This window comes from Saccopteryx leptura, chromosome 2, assembly GCF_036850995.1.
Source record: "Saccopteryx leptura isolate mSacLep1 chromosome 2, mSacLep1_pri_phased_curated, whole genome shotgun sequence".
Classification (NCBI taxonomy): Eukaryota; Metazoa; Chordata; class Mammalia; order Chiroptera; family Emballonuridae; genus Saccopteryx; species Saccopteryx leptura.
Window position 1 is genome coordinate 348,417,064 of NC_089504.1, and position 19,696 is coordinate 348,436,759.

Below are 19,696 nucleotides of genomic sequence, written 5' to 3' on the forward strand. Positions count from 1 at the left end.
CCCACCATCATTTTGAGAGGCTTCTCATATTAGAAACAGCACCCAGCATCCCCAGAGTCCTGGCATTATGGGGTATAGTACTAACCATCTGGACTTACTCATACAAAGCCACCCCCTCCATATACAGTAAGGCCTGGAAACAGCTGCCAGTATCCTGGGATATTGTGATGACAAATGCTGAGACATGGGTAGCACTCCAGAACCCCAGCTTCCAGCTCCCAGCTCCTCGGGGCTCCTTGACCCCAAACTGCTTGCTGAGCTGACTGTGGCCTGTTGGGGACCTCGAGAACTCTCAGTGACCCCCTCTCTGCATTGGCTCTTAGGGGACAGGTGAGGAAGGAATGGGGGTGTGGAAAGAATAAGGAAGGACCAGTCCCTAAACCCTTTAGGCCAGGTGGCCTGGTTAGGTGTCTCTACCAGGAGTCGGTGGTTAGCACGAGTTGGCCCAGAACAGCCTGTGAGGGGCTCGCTGACGTCCATGCTGTCTTCCACGACCACCTCAAAGGTGCAGAGAGGGTTTGCCGGGGGAGCTTGCTAAGCCTACCTCCTTTTCTGCCCATGCGGGAACCAGAGGTTGTCTAAAGAGGGAAGTCACCTGGCCAATGGGTCCTTTCCAGGAAGGAAATATTCCCTGAAGAGGTTGGACAGGGCCAGGCGACACTCCAGGACCTTTAAGATGTCTATGGAGAACTGGGACTAGAATGGGACAGTCTGGGGACAGACTAAAACCAGGGGACTTGAGGTCACATATCAAGACCTTCGCATTCTTAGCAGGCATCAGTTAGAAACATGGGTACTCCCCCACCTCTGCCCCCACCCCCACAGCTTTCCTGCTCCCTGCAGCAGAGTCAGTGGGAGCCCTACACACATCCGCCTTAGCCCCACGCCCCAGGGGAGCAGGGAGGCAGGGGCTGGCCTCCTGCCCCGAACACCCACTCCAGCTTCCCAGGGTCGGGTTCCCACCCTGACCTCAAGGAGGGCACATGAAGTGCCCTGTGAGAACTGCGGAACTCAGTTCATACCGACTCCATCCGACCCCTGGCACCAAACTCCAGCACAGCTTCCAGCAGCATGACGCTGAGCCCTGGGGTGACCCCAGGCTCCCTTAACATGCCTGCCTGAGAGAGCCCGACACTGCCAGGTTTACTGTTTGTTCTAGTCAACACCTGACGGCAGGCCCCCTGACTTCCCTTTCTTAAGACCTTTACTGCCTGACCTGTGGGGGCGCAGTGGATAAAGCATCCACCTGGAATGCTGAGGATGCCGGTTCAAAACCCTAGGCTTGCCTGACCTGTGGTGGCGCAGTGGATAAAGCGTCGACCTGGAAATGCTGAGGTCGCCGGTTCGAAACCCTGGGCTTGCTTGGTCAAGGCACATATGGGAGTTGATGCTTCCAGCTCCTCCCCCCTTCTCTCTCTCTGTCTCTCTCTCCTCTCTCTCTCTCCTCTCTAAAATGAATAAATAAATAAATAAAAAACAAAACCCTAGGCTTGCTGGTAAAGGCGCATATGGGAGTTGATGCTTTCTGCTCCTTCTCCCTTCTCTCTCTCTCTCCCACTTCTCTCTCTAAAATGAATAAAGTCTTGGCCCTGGCCGGTTGGCTCAGTGGTAGAGTGTCAGCCTGGCATGTAGATGTCCCAGGTTCAATTCTCGGCCAGGGCACACAGGAGAAGCGACCACCTGCTTCTCTACCCTTCTTCCTCTCCTTTCTCTCTATCTCTCTCTTCCCTTCCCAGAGCCAAGGCTCCATTGGAGCAAAGTTGGCCCAGGCACTGAGGATGGCTCCATGGCCTTGTTGTCTCAGGCATTAGAATGGCTCTGGTTGCAACAGAGCAATGCCCCAGATGGGCAGAGCATCGCCCCCTAGTGGGCTTGCCAGGTGGATCCCGGTCGGGTGCATGCAGGAGTCTGTCTCTCTGCCTCCCTGTTTCTCACTTCATAAAAATACAAAATAATAATAATAATAATAATAATAATAAATAAAATGAATAAAGTCTTTTTAAAAAAGACATTTATTTAAAAAGGCCTACACTTGTGACTCCTTCCTCTGTCCCTTTGAGGTAATGTGTATCTCCTACAACTCAGGAGTGTCTTTTTCCAGGACCTGAAGGCCATTCCTTTGAAATGTAATCATCAGAAAGTCCAGGGCCTGTCTCCCAGCCTCCATGGGAGGCTTCAATGACTTCGATGATGCCAGCCAGCAGGCTTCCCTGCCTAATCGCATTTACAGTGACCGTTTTTCACCTCTCTGAGTCTGCTGGACTCCCCCACCCCCATTCTTCCTTTAAACACCAGTTTTCCTGTCAGTAGTCACTGAGTAGAACCTGTTTTCACCACTTGAACTGAAGTCCGACCGTGTTTTCTTTGACGTCCCGCCCCCTGCCCGCTTTGGCGCTCTTTCCCCTCTCCGGCTTATACAGATACACACACATCCAAAACCGCTCTTCATTCAGAAGACTCGGGCCATTGGCGGTTATAAGTGTTTTCAGCCTTTATGCCCCTTGCAAACTAGGGGCATTCAATAGCTAAATTATAAAAAAAAAAAACCCACAAATTTTTTCTCTTTCTGGGTGGAGCATTTTCGAGTTGGAGGGCCCAAAGTAGGAGGTGAGAACTGTCCCTCTTGCCCGCCTCTGTCTCCCTCCGCCGCCGTGGGTGGGCTCAGGAGCTTCCCCTGCTCTTTAAGCTGACCGTCCCCTGCTCATCCGGAAAAGTTGGTCCCTGGCTTTACAAACGGGTGTGTTTCACCTTCTACCTTTCCCGAGCGAAGTCAGGATGTGGGGTCACTAAGCCCACATTCCTCCCCATAGTCCCAGGCCTGCCACATCCTCTGATCAAAGCCCGGGCTCCAGGTCTGGGCTGGGCTGCCCCGAGACCCACGGATGAGCAGTCCTCCTGTGCGCCTCGGGGGAGACTGAAATGGGGTAGGGAATGGCCCACCATTTCTGCCTCAAACTAGACTTGAACACCCCTTGCCCCTACAGCCAGTCTCCTGGTGGCCGGGAGGTGGTCACCACCCACCCACAGTCGCTTTGGGCCCTTCACACTCCGTCCACAGAGCACAGCTTGGCCTGAGCACCCCGGCAGCAATGACCCACCCTGACCAGACGGGGAGAGTTTCTAAGAAGACAGCAGACCTTCAGCAGGAAGGCCCCTCACCTACGGGGCCCCAGCAAGAGCAAAAGCAACCTGACCATTTCCTGCTGTTGGGTCCGTGCCCGGGCTGGGAGAAGTTGCTGGTCGAGATGGCGCAAGCCACCGAGGGCTCGGTTCCTGTGGTCAGAAGTGTTGCTAATCTTCTGTCTTTGTTTGAAAAAGAACTCTGGAATTTCGTTTATTTAAAACTCTAATTCTTAAAATATGTGGAAGTTGAACACAGGCTAGCCAGCCAGGCTCGGTGCCGCTCTGAGGAAAGGGTTGGGGAGGAGGCTAGTGCACCTTATTTTTTTGAAAATCCTGAATGTGTGCAGCCTCTGCTTTTCTGAAGTGGGTTGAGGTTATTTCTGGTTTGTAGTATCAAGGCAAGTATGTTCATTTTAACGTGAACACTTTCTGGAAACTGGAAATGTGGCCTACCACCCCTCCCCCAGGGTTGGGGAGAGGGGGAGAAGAAACGGACCAGGATTAGAAGGGCTACAGTAGTTCAAGGGTCCCCTCTGCTCTTGCCACACCCCAGAGAAACCACGACTTGCTCTTGGGACATCCATCAAACTAGAGCAGGGCCTGCAGCCGGCTGTTGCAGTGTAGTAGGGGCAGGGGCTAAGAGACAGCTAACGAAGTCAGGAGCCTGGGCCGCTCCCACTTACCAGCTCCTCTAGGGTACAAAAGAAGCCAGCTAAGGAAATGGTGTCTGAACAGAGAGGAAGGCACTTGACCAAGATCACACAGCTTTGAAATAACAGCTGGGCCCAGCGTAGGCTGTGGGGGAATAGGAAACACTGCACCTTGCCCTGTTCTCCAGTCCCTTCTGGTCCCTTCCCTCCCTCCCACCTTTCCTTGAACACTCACTAATCTGGGGGTGGAGGTGGAGGAGGCACAGACCTGAGGATGCTGGGAATGGGGGTCCTCACTCTGTACCAGAGGGGCACAGGGACCACAGTATTCTGCCTGGTTGGAGAGTTTGGGTATTTCCCCTAGGCACTCAGAAGCAATGGACATATTTGAAGCAGGTACAAATTGCCATTTTTCTCCTTTAAAATGTCACCCTAAAAGCCAGCATTACAATGGAAGTGACTGGGGGTTGGGGGGACCCTGCAATGTCCAGGCAAGGATTAATAAGGGGCCAGCCTAGGCCAGGTACGGTTGTGCTGTGGTCTCGGGCAGGGCCAGAGCTGAGGGACACTTGAGGTACTGTTGACAGGATGTGAGGATTAAAGGAGAGAGATGACATCAGTTTTTTAGCCCAGGTGAGTGGGTACCTGTGGGCCTTTGCTAGGCTTGAGCACATGTGTTTAAGTAAATGGTCAGAGGCCAAAGTGTGGGATAGTCTTTATTGGAGCTTGGAATGTCAGCAGGGCAGACTGTGTGAAAATGAGCAGCAACAATGGCGGACACCCAGGACCAGGCTGCATGAGGACTCCTGCTCGCCTGCAAGCAGTACACAGGCACGCGCGCACACACACACACACACACACACACACACACACACACACACTCTCTACACAGGCTCACACTCACACGCGCTCACTCACCCCTGGTGGGTCTGAGGCCCCTGCCCTGCCTGCTCAGTTGGCCCCGTGCCTCTTGGAGAGGCTGCATCTGCTCCAGGGGGGGAGCCTGAAGGAAACCACTTGGGAGCAGGGCTGAAGGCGCTGGAAGCTACAGGTGTTTGCACTTCGGGAGAAGGGGGTCCAGCAGGAGGATGAGTGAGGTTGCCAGGGACCAAGCACAGGGAGCTCCGCGGGGGCAGAGCACGGGGGAGATGCTGGGGAGGGGTGTAGGAGGGATGGGGTGGAAGAAAAGGTCATCTCCTCTCCTTCACTCACCCAACTACACGTCTGGGGACAGAGCCCGGGGCAGAGAAAGCCTGGGGAACATCCTGGGGTCCCCTGTGTCCTAGGAAGGCACTGAAATGGGGAGCAGAGCCTGGAGTCTCCCCCAAGTACCCCAACAGGGAGGAGAGGGGGTGACAGAGCAAGAAGGGTCTTACATGCCGGTTCTGGGGGCAACGAGACTGGGGAAGCACGAATCCTGCTTCTCGCCCCAAACGTGGGATGGGCGATGGGCCGAGATGCAGCCCCTCTGGCCAGCAGAGGGGGAGGGGCCAGAGCCAGCGCTGCCCCTCTGGTCTCCAGGGCAGTGAGTGGGGAGCCTGGCCTCGTCCATGTGTCCGTGCTGGGGGTGGAGGCAGGAGTGGGGAGCTGCAGCCTCCTGCCCCCAGGGCCGGGGCTACCAGAGCACGGCCCCATCCAGGTTCCCGTAGCCTGGCTCAGCCCGCAGCTGCCAGTATGTGTTGTTGGTCACCCACCACTCCTTCCCGCTGCCGTCCGCCTGCCGCCTGGGGAAGACAGCCAAGGGGCGAGAAGAGTGAACATCGGGAAGTAAGGCTGGTTGGAGACGCTGCCTCCCGATGCCCCCCCCCCCCAGCAAAGCAGGAAGGGGTGGGAGGGGAGAAGGGGAAGCCTCCATCACAGAGCCCCGGGGCGAGGGCGGAGGACCTGAAGAAGCGAGCCTGGTGAACAATATTGTTCTCCTCCATCACTTTGCGCCTGTCTCGCTGAAGCTGCTCGATCCTTCTCTTCTGAGCCTCCGCGGCCTGTATGTTCCCTTCCTCCAGGTACCTGAGCATCCAGACTGCCATCAGCGGAACTGTCCCCTCAGGGGTCCCAAATCCGAGGCCCCCACACAGGCCCCATCTCCCTGAGGTGACTGCGGGCAGGAAGGATGCTCCCCGCGCCACTTAGAAACTCATGTCGGGGAGGGAGAAGCCTGGGGCTCCCGGGGTGCCCCTGCCTGGCACTGACCTCTGGTCTGGCCGGAGCCGCGTGTCTGTGGAAGGCAGGGACCGTTTCAGCTCTGCTGTCAGCTCATTCAGCTCCAAGGCAAACTGAGTGAAGCCGAAGTTTCGCTCGTGGTCTGGGGGCATTACGTCTGGTGGGAAGGCAGGGGCTGGGGCAGGTGCACTGTGCCATAGCCGCCCTCACCCTTCCCAGCCCTTCCCGACCCCCCCACTTACTGGGTTTCCAGATGCACTGACCACTGGGCAGGGGTCCCCGGTATAGCCCCTCGTTCCACTTCCCGAAGAGTCGGTGGAGGACACGGCCGCTCCGGCTGAACACGGCACCCTGCACCTCATGGATGTTGGAGCTCCAGTACTTGGCCTGGGGTGGGGCAGGGGCGGCTCAGGGAGATGCCCCCGCTTCCCCCGGTGTGAGCTGCTGTGGGTGGCTAGGCAGGGGCGGGGGGTGTCCCCACCTTGCAGAAGGTGATCTTGCAGTGGCAAGAGCTGTCCTTCGTGTTCCGGATAAGGACCTCCCCATAGTGCTCGATCCAGCGCTGGCCACTCAGGATGTTGTGAATGCAGGACGTCACCTTGTTCCACTCAAAGTGGTCCCCAAACCTGAGAGAGACAGAACGCGAGGGCAGCTGGCCAGCCTTGGGGAACAAGTGCCACCCTGAGCTAGGAGCCCCTGTCTCTTTGGAGCAGCTCATGTGGGTCTATGGAAGAAATCCTGGGGTCCAGGTTCAGGCTCTGCCGTGAAGGGTGACTGATTTATAAAGCAGAGCAGCCTTCTCAGGAAATTTTCAACGCGTCTCCATTCATTAATAAAGCTCCTGAGTGCCTAAGCCATGGGGATAAAAACACGGACAGGGGCTGTGCCCTTGGGTGCCAGGGACTGTGGTGGCTGTTCTGTCACCCTGCTTACCCCCCACTTCTACCGGTGTTACTCACTACTCTCACTTTACAGAAGAGCGAACTCGGGGCTCTGAGACATCAAGTCTTTTTGCCACTTGCATAACTATTAAGTGGCAGAACCAGGATCCCCAGCCAGGACTTGCGACCCCAAAGCCCAGGTGTCCCCCAACCCCCACACTGGCCTCCGGCTAACTCCTGGACCAAGCTGGGTAAGCCCCTATTCTCTGGCTGCAGTCCCCATCTGTAAAATGAGCTGGAAAAGGACATTTCAAATGCGGTTTGTGACCGTTCTGAGATCAATTTAGGTGTGTGTGGGGGTGTGTGCACACACACGCTTCGGCTTGAAGTCTCAAATCTATTTCTTACATGAGTCATAGTCAAAACAGTGTGAAAGCCACTTCATCAGATGACCTCAATGAGCCCTCCCAGCTCTACCAAGCTAAGATGTCTCCCCTTTCCCGGTTGGAAACTGCTACAAATAGAGGGGAAGACTGTGCCGACACTGCCCCACCCCAAGCAGCGTCAGGCCAGACTCTTCTCTCCGCCCCGCCCCCCCCACCTGCCCATCCCAGCCTGCAGGATGATGGCCTGTGGACTGGCCTGGCCCCTGAGCACTTAGGAACACTCACCTGGGCAGGCTGACATTCACTGTCCCCACAGGCACGATCTCCAGGGATTTTCCCCAGAACTTGTTCTTCCACTTCATGTCTGGAGGCGGGTTGGGGGAGGGAGAGGGAGAGCAGTGATAAGGCCAGATAGTCTCCCAGCCTCTCCCTACCCTGCCCTTTGCCCCCAGGTCCACTCCGCTATGCCTCCTCCTCACCTTGCCAGAAAATGAAGTTCTCCGACTCCGCATGGCACGCCGAGATGGGGGGGTGGTGGGAGACCTTGGTGAGCAAGGAAGTTCTCTTGAGGCTGTGCTTGAGGGCCCCCAAATCCCCCTACCCCCACCCCAGTTCTCCTGTGACCCAGATTAGTTAGTTCCAGGTCTCTTGTCCCTGTAACCTGTGGCTACCACCCCAATTCCATCATCATTTTCTCTTTGTCCACAGGGCCCCTACATTCTCCCCGCTCGCCACCCCCCTCTGGAGCTGTCCTTGCCACCCTGCCTCTGGTGCCTTCCAGAACCCCTGCTGAAGCCCCTAAAGTTCTCTAACAGTGACAAGTAGACTCCACTGTGCCCTGCCTGGAAGCCAGCCTTCCCAGGAGGACTCTTCCTGCACCTTCTTCTCCCCAAAGCTCACATCACCCCGCAGCCCCTGCACCACATCCTTGGAAAACCCCAACTCTGGAGTCCTTGGATCGGCTCCACATCTGGAACCTTGAACTCCTATATCTCTGCCTCTCTCTCCATTCCCTGGTGCCCAGGGCTCTGCCAAGACTCCGGCCACTCTGCTTTGTCATGGCCTGTTAGCCCGGCTCACCTCTTTCCCGCTCAGCGGAGACTCCTCCACCACTTCCAGCCCTCTCGCCAGCACCCTTGACCACCTGCTGCCACCACTCGCCCTGGCCCCCAGCACCAGCGGCCCCCGCTGTGCTGCCCCAGCTCCCTGTTCTCTAGAGCCACGGACCCCTCTGCACAACGCAGAGCACATGCTGAAACTTCCGATTCTCCATCATGTCTTCACCTGGGGCCTCAGTGTCACCCACGGTCCTGAGGGCCTACACCCAAGACATCCCCTGTAAACCACAACCACTCCCCTGAATCAGAGGGAGAACAGAACCAGCAACCGCTCCCACCAATTCCTGCCTCCCCCCCTACTGACCTGCTGCCAGGACAGGGCCCTCTCCTCCTCCAGCTGCCTCCCCCCGCTCCCTGCAGGCCCCTCACTCCTCCCGTCGCCCCTCTCTCTGCATTGCAGTCTTTCTCTCTGAACAGAAATATCTCCTATTTCTTCCTCCTTAAAAACAGAGTAAATCTTCCCTTTCTAGTCATGCGCATCTTTGCTAGCGCATGCCCAAAACAAACACTGGCAGCAGCCGGCCCCTCGGAGGGGCGGGGTGGGGCTGGGGGTCATCTTCTACTGCACACACTACTGGACTCTGTGAACTCGTCACCATGTGTTCAAAAACATTTAAGATCTAAACTAAAAAACTGCCTCAACCCTCTATCTCCCCCTCTGGCTGTCACCCTTTTACTCCCCTGGTAAAATTTTGTGGATATAACCTGCATTTCTCTTTCTCTCTCTCTCTCTTTTTTTTTTTTTTTTTGTATTTTTCTGAAGCTGGAAATGGGGAGAGATAGTCAGACAGACTCCCGCATGCGCCCCACCGGGATCCACCCAGCACGCCCACCAGGGGCGAAGCTCTGCCCACCAGGGGGCGATGCTCTGCCCCTCCGGGGCGTCGCTCTGCCGCGACCAGAGCCACTCCAGCGCCTGGGGCAGAGGCCAAGGAGCTATCCCCAGCGCCCGGGCCATCTTTGCTCCAATGGAGCCTTGGCTGCGGGAGGGGAAGAGAGAGACAGAGAGGAAGGAGGGGCGGGTGGAGAAGCAAATGGGCGCTTCTCCTATGTGCCCTGGCCGGGAATCGAACCCAGGTCCCCCGCACGCCAGGCCGACGCTCTACCGCTGAGCCAACCGGCCAGGGGCTCTTTCTCTCTCATTTTTTAACTTCCACTTTTTTTTTACACTACTCATTGCAACCCAGCCTGGGCCCCCAGCTGTTGTCTGAAATGTCCCACATCAGGAAACAAATGACACCCCCCCACACAAGTCCTGTGGCCCATCCGCCCTCCCTCCTCCTGCACCTCTGAGCTCCCGCACCCTCCCCGCCCCGCTCCTCTCTAGACCATTTCTGGGAGCAATCTGTGACTTGACGGTGACTTCTTCATCTGTCAGCTCCCCCACAGCGCTTTCTGAGGAGCTGCGGGCCACATGCCCCAGGGCCCGCTGGACATCTCCCCTCGGAAGTCCAGCCCCTGTGGACCAGGGGTCTCCCTAGTTCAGTTACCTTCCTCACATACACTCCAGCTTGCCAACCGGCACCGCCACGCACCCACCAAATTCCGCAATCCAGAAATTCCAGCCCCCCCAGACTTCACCCTCTCATCGGCCCCCTCCCTACCCCTTACTTGTAAGAACATTCTGTTGACCACTGAGGCCTGTCAAGGGCAACACATAAACAGCTCTTGAAGCCCCTGTCCGCCCAGTCCAGCCGCCACGACCTAAGAGCAGGTCCTCAGCAGCTCTCAGGGAAATGACTGCAGCGGCCTCCTAATGGCCTTCTCTGACCACCCCACTGCCTGAGTGTGCTTTAGAAAGGGTGATTCTGAGCATGCCATTCCAGTGCTTCAAACCCTCCAGTGCCTCCGCACGGCCTTCGGGTTTAAAAACAAACCCAGAGCGCCTCAGGATCCGGCCCTGCCATGTCTTCCAGCCCTGTTCCTAACTCCTTCCAAACATGCTACGTCCTCCTTTACACTGCCTGGAACATCCCGTTCTCCCACCCCCTGGACTCCTCGCGAACTCCAGTTCATCCTTCAAGACTTAGCTCAAGCTCACCCCCTAGAGCAGGGGTCCCCAAGCTTTTTACACAGGGGACCAGTTCACTGTCCCTCAGACCGTTGGAGGGCCGGACTATAAAAAAAACTATGAACAAATCCCTATGCACACTGCACATATCTTATTTTAAAGTAAAAAAAACAAAACGGGAACAAATACAATATTTAAAATAAAGAACAAGTAAATTTAAATCAACAAACTGACCAATATTTCAATGGGAACTATGCTCCTCTCACTGACCACCAATGAAAGAGGTGCCCCTTCCAGAAGTGTGGCAGGGGCCGGATAAATGGCCTCAGGGGGCCGCATGTGGCCCGCGGGCCGTAGTTTGGGGACCCCTGCCCTAGAGTGTGCCTTCCCAGGGGGAGCTGACTACCTCCCTATGAGCTCCATGATCCCAGCTCCAGAACATGGCACCGTAACTCCTTGTTTCAAGTTCATGCCCCACACTAAGTGGGGTGCTCCTTTGAGTAGAGCCCTCTGTACCTCCAGCACGTGGCCCGTGCCTGGCCCTGAGCCAGCTGTCTGTGCTCTCTCCTATGCCCAGTCCCTCTGGAGCTTGGGTGCTTTCCCGCCCCGACCACCCACGAGGTCAGCCCCCTTCTTTTGGGACCCACACCTGTTCACTGATGAAACGGAAGCCTCGGTCTGGCCGCTCACACTCATAGGTCTCCCCCAGGACAGGGTTGAAGGGCTTGCAGCCTGCTCGGTGGTAGGTGGAGGAGTAGGCGGAGACAGCAAAGGCCGCGATGTACACCTGCAGGAGGCAGGGCAGGCAGAATGCCGCTGGAGGTGGCGGGGATTGGAGAAGACGCCACCCCACCGCAAGCAAGGACTCGGGTTCTGGGGTGGAACTTCTGCAGCAAGAGAACAGCCCAGCCAGGCTTTCCTGGGCCGCAGAGGGCTGCGGGAGGAAGAGGCAGCCCAATGGGCCCCCGGGCAGGTGGGGCCAGTACCATGCGCTCGCAGGGGTCGGCCACGCGGCTGGCCTGGTCCAGGAGGCTGCTGTACTCGAGCTCCTCACAGAGCCGCTGCAGAGTGTTGAGCGGCTCGTTGAGCTGCACAGGCATCGACACCTTTGACAGGTCCTTCCCGATGTTGTTACGTAGTATGTTCCACAGGCTCACGTCAGCTCCGGGCCCACTGGCCGCCGGCAGGCAGCGGCGACGGGGCGGCCCTGGAGCTCTCCCTGGAACACACACCCCTGGGGCCCACCCCAGCCATGTCACTCTCCGGCACCCAGACACAGCAAGCCCACAGCCTGGCCCACAGTCCAGCCGCCTCCTATCCCAAGTCCCAGTCTCGACCCACTCTGGGGCAGGGCAGTCGGGGACAAGCTAATCTTGACAAGCTTCCGAGGGGTTGAGGTGGGCGGCAGGGAAATCCTGTAGCCCAGAAGCCCTTCCTGAGTCCTCACTCCTGCCTTCTGTTCCTTTTATAAAATAGAAACTGATGTCAGGATGGATGCAGATTATTCGGCCCATTTTATAGATGAGGAAACAGGCTCCAACAAGTAAAATGACGTGTCCAAAGCCACACTGCCAAAGAGTAGCAAAGTGGGATCGTCTCCCTCTCTGTCAGGCCCTAGTGACCCTTTTCAGAAGACTGGAATGGCCTGACCTGTGGTGGCGCAGTGGATAAAGTGTCGACCTGGAAATGCTGAGGTCGCCGGTTCAAAACCCTGGGCTTGCCTGGTCAAGGCACATATGGGAGTTGATGCTTCCTGCTCCTCCCCCCTTCTATCTCTCTCTTTCTCTCCTCTCTCTCTCCTTTCTAAAATGAATAAATAAAATAAAAATAAAATTTATAATAAAAAAGAAGACTGGAATGGAGGCTAGCCCCCTGGCCAGCATCTGTTCCACCTCTGGAGCCACTCTGGAACATTCCATAGCTTACAGATTAGCCTTCCTCACCTTCTGGGGTCACCTCTGGAGTAAGCCACCAGTCATCACAAAGGACTGCCTCCCCAAGGGGCCTGGGCTATGGACACCACCAGTTCCCCGTCCACCTGCAGCCCCTCCCTGCCCAAACACCTAGCTGGCACCTTTCTGATAGCGCTCAGTTCCCCTGAGGTCCAGCACCTCCTCGGACAGGCTGGTCGTGATTTCACTGGTGCATGACTCCTCCTCCTCTGAGCCCTGGGCCAGGACAGATGACAGGCCGGGCAGATTGGGCCTCCCCCGGGCAGCTGGGCAGTGCCCAGGGCCTGGCAAGACTCTGCCCAGCTAGCCCTTTGGTGGGAAGGGGAAGAGAATGTATTTGGGGAGGTCCTAAGACAATGCCCCAGAAGGCCTGGCATCACCTTGGGAGAGGGAGGGCCTGGCCCTATGACTGGGGTGGGGGTTTGGGGGAAGCTCAGGGTTTGGTGAGACGCAAAGGGAAGTGGGGATTACTAAGATTTGGGGGGTAGGGGCATAGGGTCTCAAATGGGGTCACAGGGAAATGGCTGAGGTGAAGCTGAAGCAGCAATTTCAGGGGAACCCAATGTAGATAAAGCACGTCCAACTGGAAGAAGGGGCTGCAGCAGAGATTTGTAATCAGGGCCACTCAAACCCAGGAGGGTTGGACATATTACAAGAGATAACAGCTGAGGTGGTTAGAAAGGATCTGGGAATCTATAGATTCTAGCCTCTGGACCCCACCCCTATATTCAGGGCCCCCCATCTTATTGCCAGCCTCCCTCACCTCATTCTCAGAAGAGCTGGCGGAGAGAAGAACCTCACAGGCGTCAAAGAACTCTGTGTGGGAATCAGCGAGGGACAGGATGCTGCTCTGAGATAACTGGGGGGTCAGCTCTCGCCCCTTCATGTACAGAGCTTCTTGCTGTGGGAGCAGGGCAGAGACGAGGCCTCAGAGACCGGGCCGGGAGCGTCAGACGGGGCCCCCCTTGCCTGGCAGCTCCCTTGAGAGGGAAGCACAACCAGGACTGAGTCTGAAACCTGTTGAGCAGGAGAAGACACAGAGGGCCGAGAGCAGTGGCCTGAACACCGGCCTGGGGGTCAGGAGACACAGGCCCCACGCTGACGGCCTGCCCTTCCGGGGCACCGGCCTTGGGCCTGGCTCCGAGCCCTCTGTGTGTATTAACTCAGTCGATCCTGACACCCCCCCTGCAAGACTGATGTGCTCGTTCTCCTCACTCTGCAGATTGCGACACTGAGGCTCAGGGTCACAAAGTTGCCATGCAATGGAGCCAAATTCAAACCCATGGGGCAGGGCCTCGGAGTCTTTGCTTGGGACCCTTAAGTCCCAGCTCAGCTGGTCCACAAGCGTGAGAGCCTGGGCCCATCAGCAAGACTGTCTGAGCCTCAGTTTCCTGATCTATCAACTAGAGGGTAAGAATCACTGCCTCACAGGCCTCTGAATTAAATAAAAGTATTCTTCACACTGGTAAGTAATGACCAAGATGTGGCTGCTGTCAATGTCGTGTGAAAGCGGTTGGAGCTAGGATTTCTGGGCTGTTTCAGGTCTGAATATCGAGTCTGCCTTCGCTGCTGCTAGGACTGACGGCCCAGGAGAAACTGCACCCACAGCCCACCCCGGCTCCTACCTCCTCGGGGTTCAGAGAGCTAAAGGAGTCTGCCGTGGTGTCCGAGGAGATGGACAGTGAGTGGAGGCGCCTGGGGCCAGCCGAGGCCTCGGAGACCTGCAGGGAAAGGACGAGGGGACGGGGTACAGCAGGATGACGCCCTCCCTGCCCCGCCATGCAGACCGCCTCTGCCATGCCCCCCCCCCCCGGCCCAGGTCTGTTACCGTCCCGGGGCCTGCAGTCCTCAGTCTCAAGCCCTCTCCACCCACCAGTCACCCTGTCCCCAGGCCTCACCCCCATTCTGGACAGCTCAGAACCCTGGTGCAGGTCCCTCAGTTGGTCTCGTTCAGCGGTGAGGGCGGCCAAGACACTGCTGAGGGAGCTGTGCACTGCGGGCGGGGGGGGGCAGGCCGTCAGACTCTGCCTCCCCCCACTGCCCTGCCTGCCCCTCGTCTCGTCACCCTCCCCTGCACACTCACCCTTCTGGGCCAGGGCCCAGAAGCTGCGCTGCAGGTGGGCATAGTCTGGGGGTGGCAGCCCCCGGGGTCCTGAGTGATCTCGGGACTCCAGGTATCGGGACAGGTTGGGAACAGAGCCATGGAGACGACCGACCTGTGGGTGAAGGAGGAGGTGAGGGGACAGCCCCTTTCGGAGCTCCCCACCCCAGTGCCCGGGTCCGCACCCCGCCTCACCCGTCCAATGGTGTCGTCCTTGGCAAAGCTCTGTGTGCACCACATGCGACTGGTCCGCTTCCCCTTCTTGGGCCTCTCAGTCGTCACCGAGGCCTGCCAAGTCGAGGCGAGGGGACTCTCACTTTCAGGGTGGGGAAAGGGGGCAGCAACCATCAAAGCCAGGAGAGAGGGCAGATGGCCACAGAAGAGGGCCCAGAGACAAGTGACATCTAAAGCAGGAAGACCACCACCTTGGCAGACATGAGGAAGGGGTCGCCCCAAAGGGACGAAGAGACAACCCTGAGGCAGTCAGGACACAGGAGGAGAGACAACTAGGCAGATGCGTGGCTCTGCTGAAAATAAGGGGTGACATAAGGGGACTGGGGACCTGTGCCAGGGCAGTGACAGGAGAAAGACAGCGAGCAGGAGAGAGGCCCCGGGCAGCAGCCTGCCTCCTCCCTGGCCCTCACCTGGTGAGTGGGGATCACGGGCGCTGAGGGGATCCGGTGCAGGGACTCCAGGCTCTGCAGGAGTCTGTGTAGTTCCTGCAGCTTCCCCTGACACTCAGAGAGCTCTGCAGGGAGAATGAATGAGAAAGTCCTCCCATCACCGCCAGGCACCCCAAAGTCTGCCCCTCAGCTTTCCTTTCTCCTCCAAAGGCCTCCCCCACAGCCAGGGAAATCCTGACACTCTCTCCCCCCCGCCCATGCCAATCGTGAGCCCAAAGCAGTTCCCCGTTCCCACCCTTGGTCTGGCCTCACCGGTTTCCCAGGAAAGCCAGCACCTGAGTCTGCATCACACCTTACCTCTGCTGTTTTCTCCCTCTCTCTCTCTCTCCTCACTGGGCTTGCACCCTCTCCCCCAGGCCAATGTCACAGCCCGCCCTCCAGGAGCGCAGTTCTAGAGCGCCCCCTCCCCGGCACTACTCCTCCCTGCACTGGCATCTGGGTCTTCTTTCTCAGGAGGCCTGTCCATGTGCCTAGGGCACACGCCCCGCCACCCTCTGTAAGACTGGAACCCCAGGACAGGGCCGGAGTAGACCCAATCAGCTGGGAGGCAGAGGCTGTCTCCCCCGTCAGACTGGGGCTCCGGGAGGCAGGGATGGAGGTAACACTTTCCCCCGTGACTGCTGATGCCGTCTAAACCTGACAGCACGGGCCCTGCCCTCTGAGGCATGGTGCCAGGCCACTCACCGTGAGAGCAGCGGTCCAGGCCATCACTGCCCCTCAACCAAGAAGACACCTTCTCCCGAGGTCCAACCCCAGGGAGAGCTGAGGCACTGACTGCTGTGGGAAGCTGGGCACCAGGAACCTGTGGGGTAGGTCAAGGGTCAGAAGGCATGGTGCCCGCCTCCCTGGGTCTCACTGTCCCCTGAAGCAGCCATACCTGAATGCCTACATCTCCTGCCCCAGGACCCATTTACCTTCCGGTGAGTGTTGCTGGGTGGCGGGCCACAGGGCGTGTCCAAGCGCTGGGCCAGGCGGTGGGCACGCAGCTGGGCTACCCAGCTCTGGAACAGCTCCTGAGATTTGATCTGCAGAAGTGACGGCAAAGGAGAGGGACACATAAAAGGAGGACTGCTTCCTAGGGGCAAGCAGTCGGGGGTCCGGTCCCCAGGCAAGCAGGTCTCTCCTTTGTGTCCAACCCATGGAAAGGCCCCTTGCAGACACGCTTCCCCCAGTGTCTCAACTCTTAATTCTGTGTTCATATAACAACCAACAGGGGTGGTTTGCCATCGGCTGTTGAACATGATGGGAACTCCCTTCTCGTCAAATTCAGGGACAGACCCTCAGCCCCTGCCCTCCTCTCCTGTATGCCCCCGTGCCTCTGCCTGGCTGGGGACCAAGCCACTAACTAGCTCCCAGAGATGTCACCTTGAGGTGGTAGATGTTGTCTTCAGTGTCAAGGTCAATGCGCTGGGCCTTTTTGTTAATGGACATGACAGACAGTCGGACATCAATGGAGCCATGGAGTTTCCCCTTGGTGATCTGGAGAGGAGGAATGGTGGTGGGAAGGGGGCTGGTTTTAGACCCCCGGGGACACAGAGCCATCATGGCTTTGTCACTCTAGGCTCAAAGGCCAGGCAGCGAGGTCACCTTCATGCCCAAGTAACAGTTATAGCAGGGACCTCTCTGTCATCCTGTGCACAGAACTCAGAAGTCACACTCTGAGCTCACGGGAGTCACGGAGCAGGGAAAACGATCCCCACCCTCAGGGGTCCACAAAGACGAGGAGGAAGGAGCCTGGGCTTCTAAGCCTTTGGTCCCTTACTCCCAGAATGAGAATGGGACACAGAGGGTGATAAAGCTCCCTCCTTTTTGGGCACTTTTGTGCCAGGCACTGTTCTGCGGGACCTACCAAGATGACAATGACCCTACAAATGGGTGATAGCACTGGTCCCATCTTAGAGATGAAGGAGCTGAGGCCCAGGGAAGACACTTGCTCAAGACACCACACCCCGGAATGGTGTACCTGGGATTCAGGCCCTGCTTGGAGGGATTCCAGGAACCCCCTGCCTGCTCAGGGCATGTTGGGACCAGACTCGCCCCACGCCCCCTGGCCAGGCCCCGACTCACATCTTGCCGAGTAGTTGCATAGCGAAGGATCCCGTCCTCGAGCACAAAGTACCTCTGTGATGTTGCCCAGGAGGAACAGGACCCAGGTGACCAAGAGAAAGGGGCATGGGAAGAGAGCAACGCTCACATGTACTTGTCTTCTCCTCCCCAACACACGTACACCCAGCACTGCCCACAGCCTCCAGCACGCCCCCAGCCTGCCCTGACGCTCGCCCTGCCCTTCGCCCTGCCCTTCGCCCTGCCCAGCCTACCTTGTGCCAGCCCTTCAGAGGCCACTTCCTCTTCTTGAGCAGGTGGCCTTCCTGCCTCTCGGGCATGATCCCCTCTGCACCTCGCCGGCCGCGAGGCTCCTCCACCACCTCCCACAGCTCAGAGGCCTACAGTCCAGCACAGAGGAGGGGGATGGCTGGTGAGGCCCCTTTGGGCCAAATGAAGCCCACCCCACTGCCTGCTTCCTGCCCTCAGACCTGCTGGGCACTGCTGGACCTTGCAGACTGAGTGCTCTCGGCCAGCGAGGGAGGGCCCCTCTCTTGGAAGTCCATGGAGAAGGGAGCAGCCACTCCCTGCTGAGGACCCAGAGCAGGGTGGGAAGAGGAGGTTGTCACCTTGTCCCGAGGGGGTCCTTGAAGCAAGAGAGAGACCCCATTAGCACAGACCCTGCTATCACCTTCTCCACCTACAGCCTCTCCTGCATTCTGAGACAAGAGTTCACCACAGTTTCCGCTTACCTGTCCTGCCTCTCCTGAATCTGTTCCTTCACCGGGGCTGGGCACCCCTTCTCCTGCCGCCCCAGTGTGCTAGTTCACTGAGAGGCAGGCACCGGGCCCCACCCGGGGCTGGGGCGCCCCTTCTCCTGCAGCCCCAGTGTGCTAGTTCACTGAGAGGCAGGCACCGGGCCCCACCCAGGGCTGGGGTGCCCCCTTCTCCTGCAGCCCCAGTGTGCTAGTTCACTGAGAGGCAGGTACCTGGCCCCACCCGGGGCTGGGGCGCCCCCTTCTCCTACAGCCCCAGTGTGCTAGTTCACTGAGAGGTAGGCACCGGGCCCCACCCGGGGCTGGGGCGCCCCTTCTCCTGCAGCCCCAGTGTGCTGGTTCACTGAGAGGCAGGCACCGGGCCCCACCCGGGGCTGGGGCGCCCCCTTCTCCTGCAGCCCCAGTGTGCTGGTTCACTGAGAGGCAGGCACCGGGCCCCACCCGGGGCTGGGGCGTCCCCTTCTCCTGCAGCCCCAGTGTGCTGGTTCACTGAGAGGCAGGCACCGGGCCCCACCCGGGGCTGGGGCGCCCCCTTCTCCTGCAGCCCCAGTGTGCTAGTTCACTGAGAGGCAGGCACCTGGCCCCACCCTGAGCACCCATTCTTGGCTCCAGGAAACAGTTGGTGCTTTCTCTGGAGGATTCCCTGGGGGCAATCAGAGGTGAGGCAGAGGAATGAAGAAAGAGGCTCCAAAAAAGGCCAGAGGAATTCAGAGACTAGACAAGCAAGATCTCAGTCCAGCTCCTCTTCAGCATGGAGACTCCTCTGCCATGACCCCCGTGCAGAGCTCCCCAATCCCTCCACCCCAACTCCCTGCCGATTGGTGCCCATATCCTCTAGTTCTTGGGCTCCCATTTCCTGCATGGGAAAACTGAGGCCCAGGACAGCCCCCATTGTTCCCTGAGCCTCCTCCCATCAAATGTCCCCCTAGGATGCACACTGTGGACCCTTGGTGTCCCTAAAGCCTCGCCATCTCCTCTCTACCATCCCAGTCCTGGGGGCTCCTGAGAAGTGACACCCACCCAGAGGGAGGAGGGGACTGAGCCAATGGAAACAATGGTGAATGGGGGCCGAGGAGAGGTGGCCAAGAGCATGCCAAGGTCCGCACAGATCCCGCAGCAGTGCCCACAGGCGCCCTTGGCACCAGCCCTGGCCATCCTGGCTCCACAGGGAGATCAATAATGCATGAGGCTCTGTGTGTGTGAGACGGGGGGAGGGAACTGGAGGGGCAAGGTTGGCTAATGGCTGGGGAAACAGCTCAGACCTTCCGATGGAACCTGTAAGCACCTGAGGAGTTGAGGCCAGAGGGAACAGGGACACGGTGGGGCAGGGGTGGCCAGGAGCTCGGGGCAGAGAGGCCCATGCTGACAGACTGACCGGGGGGGGGGGGGGTAGCTCCTCCATTCAGCCACTGAAAGTTCCCAAAGTCTCCCAGTGTTTGGGTACCCCTGTGCCCTTTTCCTGGCCATGTGGGATCCTGGCCCCTCACTGCTTACAGCTGGAGGGGGAGGTTCCGTCCCTAGAGGGTGTGGGGCCGAGGTGAGCCAGGTGGGTGCCCTGTCTCCATCTCCATTCCCGCCCCCTTCTCCGGAAGAGCAGAGCCACCAGCTCCAGGTGGAAGCCTTAGGGGAATGTCAGCTGATGCCAGCGTGGCCCCCTTACCCCAGGGTCCATGGACGCCAGTGCTCTTTGGCCCGCACGCCGCTCTGCCTCTGAGTCACCGTCTCCAAGTCGCCCGCTCCCTCCTCACAGAGCTGAGCAGTGGCAGCAGCTGCTGCAGGAACCAGGAAGGAAGGAGACAGCGGAGCCTCCCC

At 58.3% G+C, this 19,696-nt stretch overlaps 1 protein-coding gene across 1 annotated transcript; it reads right to left on the reverse strand.

Moving 5' to 3' along the window:
- Nucleotides 1-4,483: 4,483 nt before the first annotated feature.
- On the reverse strand, nt 4,484-19,696 carry OSBPL7 (oxysterol binding protein like 7). Its single transcript, XM_066364404.1, has 23 exons — nt 19,545-19,696; nt 17,600-17,754; nt 17,384-17,509; nt 17,133-17,186; nt 16,431-16,544; nt 15,980-16,090; nt 15,750-15,867; nt 15,027-15,130; nt 14,578-14,670; nt 14,365-14,497; nt 14,180-14,274; nt 13,907-14,002; nt 13,045-13,182; nt 12,404-12,497; nt 11,316-11,563; nt 10,979-11,116; nt 7,680-7,743; nt 7,486-7,564; nt 6,415-6,559; nt 6,176-6,320; nt 5,964-6,090; nt 5,658-5,780; nt 4,484-5,497 (listed from the first exon to the last, which is right to left on the reverse strand). Exons 2-23 carry the CDS (start codon nt 17,672-17,674, stop codon nt 5,389-5,391), a joined length of 2,529 nt encoding a protein of 842 aa, XP_066220501.1. The 5' UTR covers nt 17,675-17,754; nt 19,545-19,696; the 3' UTR covers nt 4,484-5,388.

Excerpts from the sequence above, each read along its gene's own strand:
- OSBPL7 (XM_066364404.1), bottom strand. The coding sequence starts at position 17,674 with ATGGACTTCCAAGAGAGGGGCCCTCCCTCGCTGGCCGAGAGCACTCAG. Across the intron at positions 14,275-14,364 it reads CTGGGCCCTGGCCCAGAAGG|TGCACAGCTCCCTCAGCAGT; the intron begins GTGAGTGTGCAG and ends CCCCGCCCGCAG. Across the intron at positions 12,498-13,044 it reads CCAGCTCTTCTGAGAATGAG|GGCTCAGAGGAGGAGGAGTC; the intron begins GTGAGGGAGGCT and ends GTCCTGGCCCAG.